The sequence below is a fragment of the Chaetodon auriga genome, chromosome 3 (assembly GCF_051107435.1).
Source record: "Chaetodon auriga isolate fChaAug3 chromosome 3, fChaAug3.hap1, whole genome shotgun sequence".
Taxonomy (NCBI): domain Eukaryota; kingdom Metazoa; phylum Chordata; class Actinopteri; order Chaetodontiformes; family Chaetodontidae; genus Chaetodon; species Chaetodon auriga.
The window spans coordinates 5,384,237-5,399,547 of NC_135076.1; the positions used below are offsets into that span (position 1 = coordinate 5,384,237).

At 42.5% G+C, this 15,311-nt stretch overlaps 1 protein-coding gene across 1 annotated transcript in view; it reads right to left on the minus strand.

The window, feature by feature from the left end:
- tbl1xr1a (TBL1X/Y related 1a) overlaps nt 1-15,311 on the minus strand; it is a 37,006-nt gene that overhangs the window by 12,184 nt on the left and 9,511 nt on the right. The window contains exons 2-3 of the mRNA XM_076723144.1: nt 11,038-11,103; nt 81-182 (exon numbers count right to left, since the gene is read on the minus strand). Coding sequence (XP_076579259.1) covers nt 81-138 — 58 coding nt within the window. The 5' untranslated portion in view covers nt 139-182; nt 11,038-11,103. The remainder of the gene's footprint in view (nt 1-80; nt 183-11,037; nt 11,104-15,311) is intronic.

The following is a 15,311-nucleotide window of genomic DNA, read 5'->3' on the forward strand; positions in this document are numbered from 1 at the left end:
ATGAAAGCAAACCACTATAAGAGATCAGAATGAAATGTAATGAATGCACAGATGATGGATGTAAGGAGCTGAGAGGATACCTGACTCTTGTAGGTATCTGTAGACCAGGAAGTTGACCTCATCACTGCTAATGCTCATCTTTACTCCAGTTACACCATGAGGTCAGCACACACACACCTAGCCTAGAAAACAGAGAGAGAGAGAATCATTAATGAAGGGAAATACTCGACGTTAGCACAACTGCTCCATGCACGTGATACATGCTCACAATAACTGCTGTGGAAATGGACAAACTGTTGACCTCATACAGGCCCATGTCTCGTCTAGTTTAAGGTGTTGTGTAGGTTATGCTCCAAAAATATGTATAATATATAATAGATCTATCTTGTCTTCTTTTAATTTCTGTTCTCTTGTTTGACAATTCAATTTCAGCACGCAGTATTTTGGAGGAGTTATTGCATTTTAAGAGGGCATATTTCAGGCCGCTTGCCACAGTCTGTATCCACAGGAGAGAGGCAGAGAGACCAGGTCATCAGATAGCTGGACAGTCCTTCATGCACGCAGAGGGCTCTAACAAAACGTTTGAACCTGCTTCAACTTTTGCTGGAATGTCATCCGGCAAGGAACTGTACTAGCCAATCAAATACACACAAGACACACATTCCTGGTAGATTACTTTGTAATGTGAACGCTTTATTTTCTACGACTGCCTCATGATCGTCACAACAGAAGATGAAATGAGAACAGCCGTGACCACTTCCCAGACTGTCTCATAGTATTATTAACCCCTGTGCACTGTTTTGGTGTATGTTCAGCCGTCAAACTCGAGGATTTATCACTCGAACTGGACTTCTCGGATTATATTTCCCCGTCCCGTCGGTGCCTGAAGCAACACGGCCCCACCAAGCAAGCCCTGTTTTGTGCATACGTAACACTTCTAAATGAGAGTGTTGGACTGTAACGCCTGCTGTGGTATGACAGTGTGCATCCAGGCGCACATCAGGGGATCACCATTCCACATTACTTTAGTCTGTGGTTTCATGAACTGAGAAGGTTGGGAACCACAACTTTAAAGCTCACTGAGATCCAGAGAGCCAATTCCAAATAAGGGCCAGCTCAAAGCCCATTTCCCCTGAGAATAATCAGCCATGTAATGCCTGCAGCTCAGTGTCTGCAGCCCCCTCTCCCAGGAGAAGGAGACTTTCTCTGCATTTAATGGCATTTAAGTGGATGAAACACTCTCCTGGGTCCTGTGAGCACTGGGTTACATTTCATTTCCCAGGATGTTAGATTTTCGTCGTCTGGCACAGCAAAACATTGAGCGTGAGCCGTGGCCTTAACATTGCAGGTTTGACAACACGATCAACAAACTGCAGATTACACATAATGATGCTATCATCTTCCGCAGGTGATTAGAAGAGAAGATGAGATGAATCTTTAATGATAACCTGAGAGGAAACAGGTCACTGCAGCACAAAACAGGATGCAACAACATAATACACATGGCACTGTGTGAGGCACGTGAAGGCCAGTGTCTCCACTCCTGTGACCACTGTCAACTGTTACTAGTCCAGTGTAGTCAGGCCACAACAGCAGCAGTAGACTGTACACTAGAGATGGAGGCAGCCAGTTGCATCACCTTCACAAGAGAATAAAGCTGCCATGGCTGAGCTGTTTGTGAATCTATCCATGACCCAGGAGACTGGCAACAGCTCTGCGGCCAAGACGGCAGAGGAGGAGGTGACACTGGTCTCTAGCACGTTGGCTCAGCAATACTTATCTGCGCCTGCACTATATCCTGTGAGAAAGAGGTGTGTTTTCCATAGAGACAAGTGTCAGCGAGCAGACTGTTCTGAGGGTCAGACATACAGCAAGTAGACAAAACAACGCAACCCACCTCCGGTGAAGATTTCAGCTCAAAACTCCCAAACACTGCTACAAAAGTAGCTCGGTGCTAACTGGCAACATTCTGTGATGTTCACGAGTCGTTGCAACCCATGAAACTCTGGCATTGCCACTGTATTCTAAATTAGGCCCATTATTAAATCATAAGCAGCTGTCGGGCTGCTTTCACTTCCAATTTACAGCAGCTCCACTCTGCAAACATTTCAGCCGCCTGCTAACTTTAAAACACACCACACCTCCGCACTTTGTGGTGACTGTGTGTGCTTATGACAGAAAAGTATGATAGCCACAGTTGAAAACAGTGTTTTTTTTTATTTATTGCTCAGTGCCAGTTAATTAAAGAAAGACTTGATTTGCTCTAATAATGATTTTCCAGATCACATCTGGAAATCTCTTGTTACACCTCTATAGAAATAAATACACTGAGTGACCCCACACACACACACACACACACACACACACACACACACACACACAAACATCTGCAAACTCTTATGCAATGCAATGAAACTTGGAATTGTGTCAGGGGATTTCTGGTCACTGATTCAGCTCTGGTCATGTCTGAGGCTGTATTTTGGTGTGCTGTATTATTGTGTGTCTTACATTTTTAATCGTCTATCTAAATGAGGTGGGCAAAATATCAGAATCAATCATCTCTGTGTGATGCAGCCGAATACAAAGTTAACACACACCATAGCCTTAAAAATGACCATAGAGCATCAACATAGAATCAAGACACAAAACACACTGGAACAGCTCTGTTACACCGTGAAGGTGTTTCGACTATTTTTAGCACACTGGTCACACGGCCTTAGTGCCACTCCTGGATAAAAGGCAATAGTCAACATGCTCTCATTTGACCACATTCATGACACATAACTCTAGAAATACAATGTTTCCTGCAGACGTTTGTTCTCACAGGAGTGGAAAATAGCTCTGAGGCAACATTGACATCCAGGGACAGAAACTCTCCACTGAAAGGGATACAAGTACCATTACTACAACTGAGATGGCAACTGTCTGAGGCAGAAGTCACTGCAGCACCACTAACACTTCTTCTAAACTTGATAGTGTTCGTCTTACATCACTGTATCTGTGAAAACCTGCTGCACACTTGTTACCAAGCTATCTGTCCATCAATCTGCATATCTATCAGGGATGTCTTTTAACCAGCTCAAGGCAGAGAGGATCAATATACAGTAGTAGTGCAAAGTGTCTGTAGTTTATTTCAATTATGTAATGCAACTTAAAGCAACCATATCCACACTACAATGGCATATGACTTTCAGGACTGTTGCTTTACACTGTGCCTACGGAGCAAAAGCAGCATGTTAGCAGAGCAGCCGGGAGCATAAAAATACACTGCAGGTCACACTTACATGTGCACAGTGTGAGTGAAATGTGAGCTATTGTGCAGCCGGTGTAGACAGCTGGATTGATTAAAATATCTGTTCAGTCTAATTAGGAGTGATCCAGCAACTGAAAACTTCCATTCAGCCTTAAATCCATTATGTTAAATGTCTTTGTCACGATGGGCACTTTGCAGAGTGGTGGCATACATTTTAGTTTGCGGAAAAAATAGGCATTTGTGATGAAAATTCAAGAGTTCCTGAGACACTGCTGCAGCATCCTACAACTGGGGGTGCCAAAGTCAGAAAGTTTAGTATTCTATACACAGTGGCCTTGATCTTGTTTTAAGAAAAACTCATCTTAGAGGCTAAGACATATACAACTCATATATATGCTCTAGATATTAAATTAGACATTAGTCAAGACAAATTCCTGCAACAATACATTTCACTTCATGGTCTATGACAGTGCTGAAGAGCCTACAGGAATTTATTTGAACCAAACACAAAAGCAGCTAATTTGATCAATACACTTCAAACAAGATAGGAGGCAGAGTAAAGAGTAAAGTACAATCACCTGCTGTTGTGTTTGGTTGAAATGAAAACCTGCAGACTGTTGAGTCACAGATCACTAAGACCCTCTGCTCAAATCCCATCTGACAGCAGCATTGCCCGGGGAGGACCACAGGTTTGTAAACAGAAAGCTGTTCCCTCCACCACCATCCCACTGCAGTGGCGCTGTGGAGCCACCATCTGCAGCCAGGATCATCTGTGTTGACAGTGTGAGAGAACAGAGGGGGGATGGGAGAGGAGAAGGGAATCTCTGTCTATGCATTTCTCTTTCTCCCTCTCTTGGCTGCTGCCAGTGGCAAACTGGCCCGTACCTTCAGTCTTAAATCAAGTCATAGCTCAACGAGACAGGGAGGGAGGGAGAGAGAGAGGCAATCAATCAACACCACAAGAAAATCAGGACATGACGATTAGACACATGCAGCATATAACCTGTTTCCTCACCGACAAGAGTGAATTCATGTTGATGAGAGTGAGGGAGGTTCTGTCGCTCGCAATATGAAATCAATGTCACGAAGTAAATCAGATTTAGCTTGGGTTATCAGCTGGCATACATCATTCATTAAGCCAAACACGGGCTAATGAAACATCCAATCAGCAGCTTTAGCCCACTCAAAGAGGTGCAGTAAATACATAACAAACCCTTATCAAATATGCAGTAATGCGCTACTTCCTGTAACAACATGTTAACTATATATCAATCAAATATTCTTCCTGCCATTTTTTTCTCTGTTAGAAAGAAAACAGAAATGATAACATGATGCATGGACACTTTATTTTTCTTTGGAGGGAAAGTGGATGAGGGCTGCTTGTTTTGCCTGCCTGTACCTGCGTACAAGTGGAGGTTTCTGCAAGTCCGTCTACCTATCAAAACCACGTTTAACATTGCTCATCAAAGGAAGTTAGGAGACATGACTCTCTGATAGCGCCTGGATGAGCCTGTAGCTTTAGAGGATTGCACATTACACCCTGGCCGACTTTCCAATATGACCAGCCAATATTAACTTGGCTGATGGGTAATATAGAGGCAGTGTCACCATAACAGTTTACCCACCAGAGAGCACTGTAAAATATCGCACTCAACATTATTTTGTAATCATGGATTTGTTTCCGCTTCCGACTCTTTCCGCTCATCCTCTGCTCTGTTTCTGCTGCTGTTGTAGTTACCAGACAATGATGATAAATTCTAATGTTAGTGTTATAAGGTTCATGTAGCACAATAACTCAATTTTCTCTTTCGTATTTATTATTGTCACACTGTCTAATTGATGTTAAGTGTGTCGGTAAAGACAATTTCAGTAATTAGCCTCGCAACGTGTTAAGCTAACCGCTAGCCGAGCTAGTTTGTTCTGTGCTACTGTGACTACAATTAACGTAGTTTCAGTGTGATATTGCGGCAGTAGTGGTTATTGCAACAGTGATGTTTAGTATTAACAGTGAACATCTTTTTAAACTGGCAGACGCACAACTCTTAAAGCTGCAGTAGGTAACTTGCATAAAAGTAATTTTTTGTCATATTTGCTAAAACTGTCCCTGTGCCTTGACAGCAGTACATGAAACATCACGGGCCTTTCTCAATATGCGTTCTCCTCTGTACTTGTGTTCTTGTGTACTTGAGAAACGTCATCAGTCTCAGTCCAAGTACTGTTCCAATTCAAAAGTCCGCATCTCGCCAAGTACAGTCAAATACCCGGATGTGTTCTTGCCCCTCCCATTTTATCGAGGATGCATCGGGTGGTGACTTGTGTGGACTTGGGGCAGCCACGTATCCCAGAATGCATTTCGTAGCAATGATAGCGGAGGAGAGGACTCACAACTGTTAAGTTACAAGTTTCGAAATACTACTGTTTTAGTAGTACGGAATGTGGTTTTAAGATTATTTTATGTGAGAAAGTGGATGTTAAAACTTAAAATCTGTGGTCGATTCATCACGATAGCGCGTAGTTTAAAATTTGCTCCAAAGTTTTCGGAGATAACCAGCAGACGAGCTGCGATGGTGACCGTCCTGCGTCCTCCCGTCCTGAAGAGACTGTACTCCCAGGTCGAACTTGCTAAGTCCAAACTGCCAAGTTCGTAAGTCCGAACTTGGCGTACTTGGTATTGAGAAACGACCATAATCTGTGAAAAACTGGCTCCATTGGTCCCACCTACTGCTCCTACTGTGATTTGCAAGAATCCACCGTGCCCGACACAAAACAACCAATCAGAGCCAGAGGAGCATCTGAGGGAGTGTCTGACATCTGTCAATCACTACACATGCTGTGAACCGCCCCCTCCCTCTGCTCATGCTGCCGGCTTCAGCTCTGTGAGCGGCATCAGGAGGCTAGTGAAAGCTATGGCGGAGCAACAGACACCCGCAAAGGACAAACTGCCCACACCGCCACTGCCAACAACAGCATGTACGGCTAAGACAACAAATAACCAGAAAGCTAATATGATGATTGTTACAGTGACACTCCGCAGCGCGTATGGTATGTTAGCGACTGAGATGTAGCGGCTGGGCAGAGTTAGCTTGTTTCTGATGCTAAGGCTAACGCTACTGGTTGTCATGGCAGCCGCGCAGACACTGCAGGGAGGAGGGGCTTGGAGGCAGGACATGAGTGCAGCAGAGAGGGAGGGGGTGGTGACGTGGAACTTGCGTTGGTTCAAATTTTCAGGCTAAGTCTGCTCTCTTCTCCATCTTACCTACTGCGGCTTTAAAAAGCACTGTAAGCTCAGAATGGGCATGAGCAACTTAAGAGTCTGGTGACAACAGGGTCTCTGTTATTCCCTTAGGACACCGACCAACTCCTTAGCTTTGTGTTAGCTTGTAGCAGGAGCAGTTAGGTCATTAATCCCAGTAAAATTCAAAACAGAAAAAATGAGCAGTCTTCCAACACACTGCCACAAGCGTAACGCTGGTTACTCTTATATATATATATATATATATATATATATCCATAACGTAGCTTTATGTATCATTGCTCATTGTGTACTACTGCTGCTGTGGCAGAAGATTACAGTACAGCAGCATCTTAACCGTTTTGGTTCTTAGTTTGCGCTTGCCATAAAAAGGAGGAAATAATGACATTTTAGCTACTTTTTCAACCCAAACTCATACTGTAAACCCCTATTATGGCTTTCTAAACTCCACTGTGCAGTTGTGCAACGACAACAGAAATGAAGTCCAAGCTGCATGCGGCTCTCCCCTCCCCCTCTCCAGGGTTACTGGTCTCTTGGAGTGACAGATTGCATTGGCAAGCCTAGCTCTGCCTCACATGGCCTATGTGAGGTCAGCGAGGCTAGCTGTCTGTCGGTGACAGATGGTAGCATGTAGGCCTTGCCAGCTAGCCTCGCTTGACGGGCAGTTAAACCTGCTCCAGGCTCCCCGTCATCTGAATGCAGCAGGCCAGTGAAGGCGACTGAATCAGTGATGGTTATCTCACTGCAAGTTGCCATGCTGGCTTGGATTACAAAGATCTCACCTTAATCAGAATCCCAGTCACTTAAAGAATGTCTTTAGAAGGTCAAATGTGTTGCACGAATCACGTACGAGTCATGGTCACCGCTTGCTTTGAAGTCCTTATAGTGGGACTGGATATCACATGGAGTACAGCACAACAAGTACAACTGGATGTGCCTTACAAAGAAAAACATGCAGACCTGCCAACCTTGGGAAAATACTGTATTTTGACTACCCTAACAGTATGCCGCTTAGTTCACATGCACCACCTCAGCTTTGCGTGCACACACCCGCCCTTTTATTAAGTTATTCAACATCGGCTATAAAAAAAAACTACTTTTGCTTTATTACATTTTTTATTATAGCTTGCAAATTACATAATATCAGTCTAACATTACTAACCTCAAATATCTTCCCAAGGTTGGGAGCTCTGTGTTAACTGAAGTTAAGTCAATTCACAGTTTCAACTTTCCACATCCACCCGAGTCCATTTACCTTGGCAAAGCTGTTAAAAGAACAGTCCTCACTTGGGGCACCAGCCTGCCGGAGCGAGGAGGTGAGGAGGTGATTTCTGATTGATCGGTAAGTGCAACATCGCACCAAACCCAACAGAGGCTAATGAATTTAATCTGGACAGAGAATACAGGTTTTACGCTTTGATGACAATCTGGATTAAAGCCGTGTTTTCAGTTGTTTAGAGTGGTTTTATTGTAGTAAGCTCTTAAGCCACATACCCATACTAACCACATCTATTTCTATAAACAGACAGAGGAACTGGATGTAGTGCGCAAACATGATGAGCCAATGTATTGACAGGTGGCCGTATTAGGAGACCATGGGGGGCCATGGAGGTGTGAGAGAAGCTGGCATCAGAATAAAATGTTGTAAACTCCATTACCTGTGTAAGACAACAACCTGCTAGCGCACCACAATACTACTTCATTTACATGGTGGCTGTGAAGAATCTAACAGGTGTATGAGTGTAGAGGTTGGGTTGGAGGTATGCACAAATAGAGCATTTAAAGCGTCAGTGTCCTCATAAACGCCATCTGACAAATATTTTTGTTATTTTCAACATGGGTCATATTTTACAAGCTTTCTTATCATTGCCAATTCGTGGAAAAGCTTGTTGAAAAGAGGATTTAATTGACTTCTGAGGCCCCTTGTTCATGTCAAATCAAAGATTCAAAATAAAAAACAAAAGTGCATTTACTACAGAGTGAATATGGACTTGTTTGAAATGTATGTGTTTAAAGGGCCATTAAGTGTTTTCGTGACCTCTCATAGGGTAAGTTGGTATACTAGTGTACTGCTGTATCCCAGCTTTTTTCTATTTTCTCTGTGCTGTACCCTTTACTCCCCTCTGGCCCTCCTCAGCATTGTATATCATTCCATTCCTGAAGAGGAGAAAAAGCTCCCAAAAGTAAGCAGCTAATGGACAACAGGTTCATGCAGTTTATTCAAGAAACATATTTGTGCAATCAAATCCTGTCTCATAACTTGTGTAAACCATCTATAATTCTGTGTCTCTGCCAGACATGTGGGCAAATGAAAATAGCGCGGTGGCGAGCCTAATCTCCTGCTCTATCATCCAGCCTTATCTGTATTTAATTATCTCACTTTCTGTCTTTTATAGCGCTCTAACTCTTCCGCTCTCTCAGACAAAAAAAGGTTTGGAGCATCAAGGTTAACCAGGGACGTGCCCTTTGCAAGAGGTGTGGAATTTTTGGCTTCCTTTAGGACACACTAGAGGAGAAGTGTCTGAAATATTTGTGGTATATTTTGAGAATGGGGGCACACTCTGGAAGAGGCGTAGCATCCAAGCTAATTTCTAGGCAAACTGCTGCACTGAATCAATGCTGTGCGCTGAATCATTTTCAAACAAAGGCTCCCTTCTTCTCTCTCCAGCCTTGTGGGAGCAACATAGTTTTGCACACTACTGCATCAATACAAATACAAAACACATCCTAAAATCCGAGGACATGTTTTCTGAAGACTTTGGGCAATTCAGGAGAAATCTGACAACCAGCCAACTTTCCCCAGTAGCAGGAACATGTGGGAAACAATAGTAGGAGTCAGTGTGGAATTAAAGACAAAGCTGAGGGTGAAAGGTTTCCGTAGACGGGGCACAAACAAATTGGGGTGCTGTTTGTCCTTAACTCCTGGCATAAACAGCTCTGATTCAAAGTCAGTGACTGCTCAAAAACACTGCAGCAAGTTGAGCAGCATGCAATCCACAGCTCAAAACCAATATGTGAGAATAAAATCACACAATAACACAGAGACCAATATGGCTGACATCACTATTCCTTTCTCCAAACAAGTCTGTCTGTCTGTTCAACACTAATAGCACAATGGAAAATGATTTCCTGTGCTATGCGCAAAATGACGAGGTCCTTGGTTTATGGTGCTGACTGGTATGGAAATGAGAACTGTGCGCAAGTGCTTATAGGCTATTTAGGTAAATAACAAACACACTGGATTCACAAACAAGGTGAGCTGAGGAGTGAAGAAAACAAAGCCATCCTATAATAAGGCTGACCTGACATCAACACTGCCAGTTGCCAAAATGGGTGGCAGCAGTCACATAGCTGTCAGAGCAAAGTGTCTTGGTTCAAGCAGAGAACCAAATGAGCAATGTCAGTAAGTCAGGCAGAAAGTCCTTGGGTATCTGAGCGTAAACAAACACGACCATCACAATGGAGACTGATAGCTTCTAGGGTCACTATCCTGGACTGTACATTGTGCACTGCTGGATAGGGTTCACTGGGAATCTGCTGGATTCTGTAACTGTTCACAACAGGAAGAGCATGCTGTTCTTCTAGTGGAATTCAAACTACACTTTTCTGGCAATCACAGATGGTTACAAGACCAAAATGTATGTTCTCCTCAGTAAAATAAGACCGGTGACAGGAAGGGATACAGGAAGCAACAGCATTTATGGGAAATGTGGTCTGTATGTGGGGAAGCAGTGCACTAACAACTTGAGTGTTATGGAGACTGCCAAACAGGTTTGGGAATTTTCAAACCTTCGTTGCTTCGGCTGGTTGAACCAGCTGGAACATCCCTGTGTGATACATGTTGCTTAAATTTCTTTCTGCATTAAAAGAAACCAAACCAGGTCACCCGATAGCGGAGTGGTTAAGGCGCATACCGCATAAGTGTGACGCCTCGGGTTCAGGCCGAGGAGCTGTGCTGCGTGTCATACCCCTCCCCTTGTTTCCTACAGGCTTTTTTACTATCCTGTCCAACAAAGACATAATACAAAAAAATACCTTTGAAGACAAAATAAAAAGAAACCGAACCAATAGGTGAACAAGTTAGCAACTTATCCACTGATTTGGACCAAATCAAACAAAATCTAGGGTTGAAAAACCTACATAGTACGGTACTAAAGCATGACGAAGTAGGCGCACTCAAACATAGAAATCAATTCAACAGATCGGCCCCATTGTCACCGAGCCAGCAACTGCCCGGCAACTCCAACAAAGAAGCCACTTGAAGATAACTCAGAATACAAGTAAAAATTGTAAGGACAACAAATGTAGGAAACATTTAGTGGGCACATTACCATGTGTATAAGCTTTACAAACTGGAGATAAACAGAGTCATTGAAAAGGCACGGTTGTGAAGGAATAAGCAAAATAAGTTGCCATGTCTTTTGAGTGTTACAGATATTCCACGTTCTAATATTCAAAGCTCTGCGTGGTCTATAATGTGAATATGCAGGTAGAAACATTTTACAGCCCCGGCCAGCTGTAGATCACTCACCACAGTAGTAAGTCTGTATGCACCACCGGTATGTTCAGTCAGGGCCTTGTACCATGGGCTCAGGACCTGCAACGACAAGATATGGGAGACTCAGTCAGGACGCTTTTCAATGACATTACCTGACAGAAAGCAAAGGATTCTGGTAAACGCTTTGGAAATCTGTGGTATCCAAAGTCAAAGGTCACATCATGTAATGAAAAGCAACTATCATATACTCAAGCGTCACAGAGGCTGCACAAGAAACGTAAAGAGATAACTCATTTCTCACAGAACTCCAAAAAGGAGCGGGAGGGTTTATTTTTAGAGGGAAACTGAACTTTATATAAACGTGAAAATTGCATGTTTATACAATATGTCGAAGGAACTTTGCCTTTATTTTTAACATGAATGTGAATTTGAGGAACTTGAATAGCAGCACAAAACATCGCACAGTCTGTAATTTCTTTCAAATATGGTAGAACTGCCTTCATAAAGCACTTGCCAAAATCTTCTCTATCAAAGTTCCCCTTTAGAGTACTTCTAGAGATGAGCTGGAGCATGTTTTGACGATTGGGTTCCTGTTTTTTTTACTGTATTTCATGCTCTACAAACATATGTTCAAGGACGGTCATGTATGTGCACAACAGGTGTAATGATGAGGGCGATTAGTCAGTCAACAGAAAATAAATCAACCATTATTTTGATAATTAATTACTCTGTCAAATGCCAAACATTCTCTGATTAAAGCATCTCAATTTGAGACTTTGTTGCTAATCTTTGTCCTATATGCAATAGTAAACTGAATATATTTGGGTTATGGACTGCTGGTTGAATAAATCAAGCTATTTAGTAACATAACCTTAGTGTGACTGACATTTTTCACTATTTTCTGGCTTTTTACATAGTTTACAATTCAGTCACAAATGGTCTAAAAACAACACACAAGACAAAACAAACTGCTCTCCTATTAAGTGACATGTTAACACACAATATTCCAGCAAAAGCTGCTTATAAAATATGCTTTGCAATTGTTTTACAATGAGGGAAATACAAGTTTGTTCGGCCTACACACACACACACACACACACAGACACACACACACACATACACACACACACACACACAATTGTTTTTGGTCACACACTGAATGCAAATGTAACAGTGTTTGCTCTGAGCAATACACTCGATACTAAGTAGCAGCAGTTTGTCAGAGACATTTTCACCGCCTGTACCTTCATTAGAAGATCATTAAACTGAATGCACTGAAAGTAAAAAGGCTAAAGGCGTCAGCCAGCAGCACATGTGGACCAAATGGTCAAACCATGTGACCGGCACTCATTCAGAAGTCTGAACAATGGCTCGGTTCTTCAGGCAGAGGACAGTGGGAGACAACAACACACCATGTTTGCTGCCAACAGTAGGTGGCCATCACACACCTGTGCAATGTAAAGCAATACACTGCAGTCAACACTACCTTTGTGAAGCCCATAATGTTCCATTTTGGTGATACTGTGACTCAATCCGTGTGCCTAATTATGAAGCCTGCAGACTGAGGTGGCATTACAGCACTGGTTCCCGACCTGGGGGACCTGACCTCTGCTCAGGGTTGGAAGAAAACATTTTTTTTAAATATACAGGAGGCCTTTATCTCAGCATTTCATTGATTTCTGTTAGGAAAAGTAAATGAAAATGTTATGTTTACAGCTTCTTTTTTTTTTCTATATACGGAATATTTATATAAATTTATATAAGGAATCAACAACAACAAAACCCAAGTCTCCTTCTACATGTTTCACTGTCCTAGCTCTCTATTTTTTTTTATACTTTTTTTTTGTTGTTGTTGTTGTTGACAGAAGGGCACAGAGCCTGACGGAAAAAGCAAACGCAACGAGCAGATGCCAACAGATAGGTCACATGATATGGAAGCTATGATAACATACTGCTGAATTTGGATTTAAAAAAATATTCATTTAAAATAGAACAAGGACTAAAATTCAAAAAAAAGAAGAGTGTCCTATTCGTCCAGTGCTGTGATAGAATTCAGTATTGATTTGGAGTCACTGAGTCACATGACATGGAAGCTATTGAAAAAAAACTGCATTATTTTCTATTCAAATATTTATGTCACTTTAATAAAACACTCACAATCAAAATACGTGTGCAGCACGAGACCAGTTTAGTATGACCTATTTATAATTTCCACTAATATGGTCAAGTCAGCACGAAGGCATTGAAAATAACAATGGTTTTGTGTCATTCAAACAGCCTGGAGTCTCAATCTGGAGCAAATGTGTTTTTTATATATACACTGATCAATTGGAGAATGCTTTGACAATCCGACCCCATCTTTATCCTGCAAAACGTTTGCAAACAAACTGCCACATAAGTCAAAAATTTGGACTGATAACTAAATCAATGCACAAATTGCACAGTTAAAGTGTCAGTCTAACCTCTATATTATGGCTTGATTATTGTTAAGCAAGCCGCTCCAACAGGTGCGGTGGTGGTACAACGAAATACACTGACAGCAGCAGCATATTTAGCTGTAACACGGTGTATGTGCTGTTGTGTCCTTTCGTGGCTGACAGCTATGTTTGTTGGTTGTGGTCAAAAGAGTGCTGGCACACCAGGGTTGGCAAGGAGCCAACAGGAAGTCAGCCAATTTGGATAGAGGAAGTCTCTAACACGCACAGTCTCAACAATCCCAGCAGTCTGTGCAGACCAGAGACGGCGTATGCTCTGTGGGCCCCAAAATGAGGACACGTTGGAAACCTGAAAAACATATTTGGTGTATGCACCCAGCAGGCACCATCTTGGAACACATTACCCAGTTTTTCTTAATACATCTATTACTGTGGCCTTAGCTTGCACTGCTAAATTAGCTATTCGAACTGTGGAAGCCCAACCAGCTTGTTGGTGCAGAGCTGCAATGTTGAGCATTTTAAGTGACTAAGAAAGAGGAAACTTGCTGCCTTAAGATAGGCCATATTATGTTCTTTTCTTCCTTTATTATGTTTTGCCTGCCTGGTTTTGTTGACTCAGTTTTGTTGATTTGGTCGTTTTTTCCTTGATGTTTGTGCTTCTACCATGGGTTGGTAGGCTACGTCGTGAAATGGTTTAATTATGGGTACTGCTGATATACAATCAGGAGTCATGCACGGGGTGTTTTATTTTGAAAACAGATTCTCTATGGCTTTTCTGTGTCTGACTTCCTGGCCGGCTCGATCTGCTCTGACTTGGCAAAAATAGACTAGGCGCATAAGTGTATAGCTGCTTCTTCTTTTTGATTCCTTTGTACTCTCTCACTGTGCATTAAAACCAAGTTATTGGGCTGCCCCTTAAATCTCTCAGCTCTTCCGTAACAGACACTGTAATCCATGTCAGACATAACAACCACAGTAGGAAGCAAGCCACAACTGTAACATCACACCTTCCCTAAGACACACAATCACTGCTCTCTTGTATATATGGGGAGCTTATGGACCTCAGGCCTTTCACTCAACAGCAATGCCACATCATAAACATGGGTTATATCAGTAAGTACATGTTGACACCACAAATCCATAATGAGATCAGTCGTTTTTTATTACTGGCCAATCCAAAGCCATATGCGCAAGCTCCACCAGAGCATTGAACCTTCAGATTTAACCCATTCCAGACAAACACATCAACTTCTGAAACAGCGCTGAGCCCCAGATATCACTGATAATGATGCAATATGTGAGAGGACTGCAAGGACCCCACATTTAGCTGGAGTTAAGTACACCTCGGCTGTTTCTCTCATGAAGTACACAAGCGACAACTCATCAGAGGGGAGAAACCCTGCCCAAAAAAAAAAATGCAACCTCAAAGTCACAGAGAGCTTGTTGGGGTTAGTGAGAGCTTGTGAGATGGGCTGTGGAACAGTTTCCAGATCACTGCAATAATGCTGAACTATGGAGGTGGCATGCTCGGGGTCTGGTACTCATTATTAGTCGATTGGTAAATCATTGACATCAGCTGTGCAAATTTCATACGGCCCTGATTCAAAGAAAATGTGACACTTCTGCTCCCAGTGCAAATGCCATTACTAGTTCTATTCAATAAAAATCATCCATGAAAAGGGAGAGAGGAGGACAGAAACTGAACCTTCAAAGTGGTGTTTTTTTTATTGCCTTTTCAAAACCAAAAACACATTGGATGGATTAAACAGTGTGTTTATCTGCTCTAATGTGTGCTGCAAATGTTAGCATGCCCGGCTAACTAACTTATTACCTACATTAGTAACCTTGCGTTACTTACAAAGCCACAGAGCC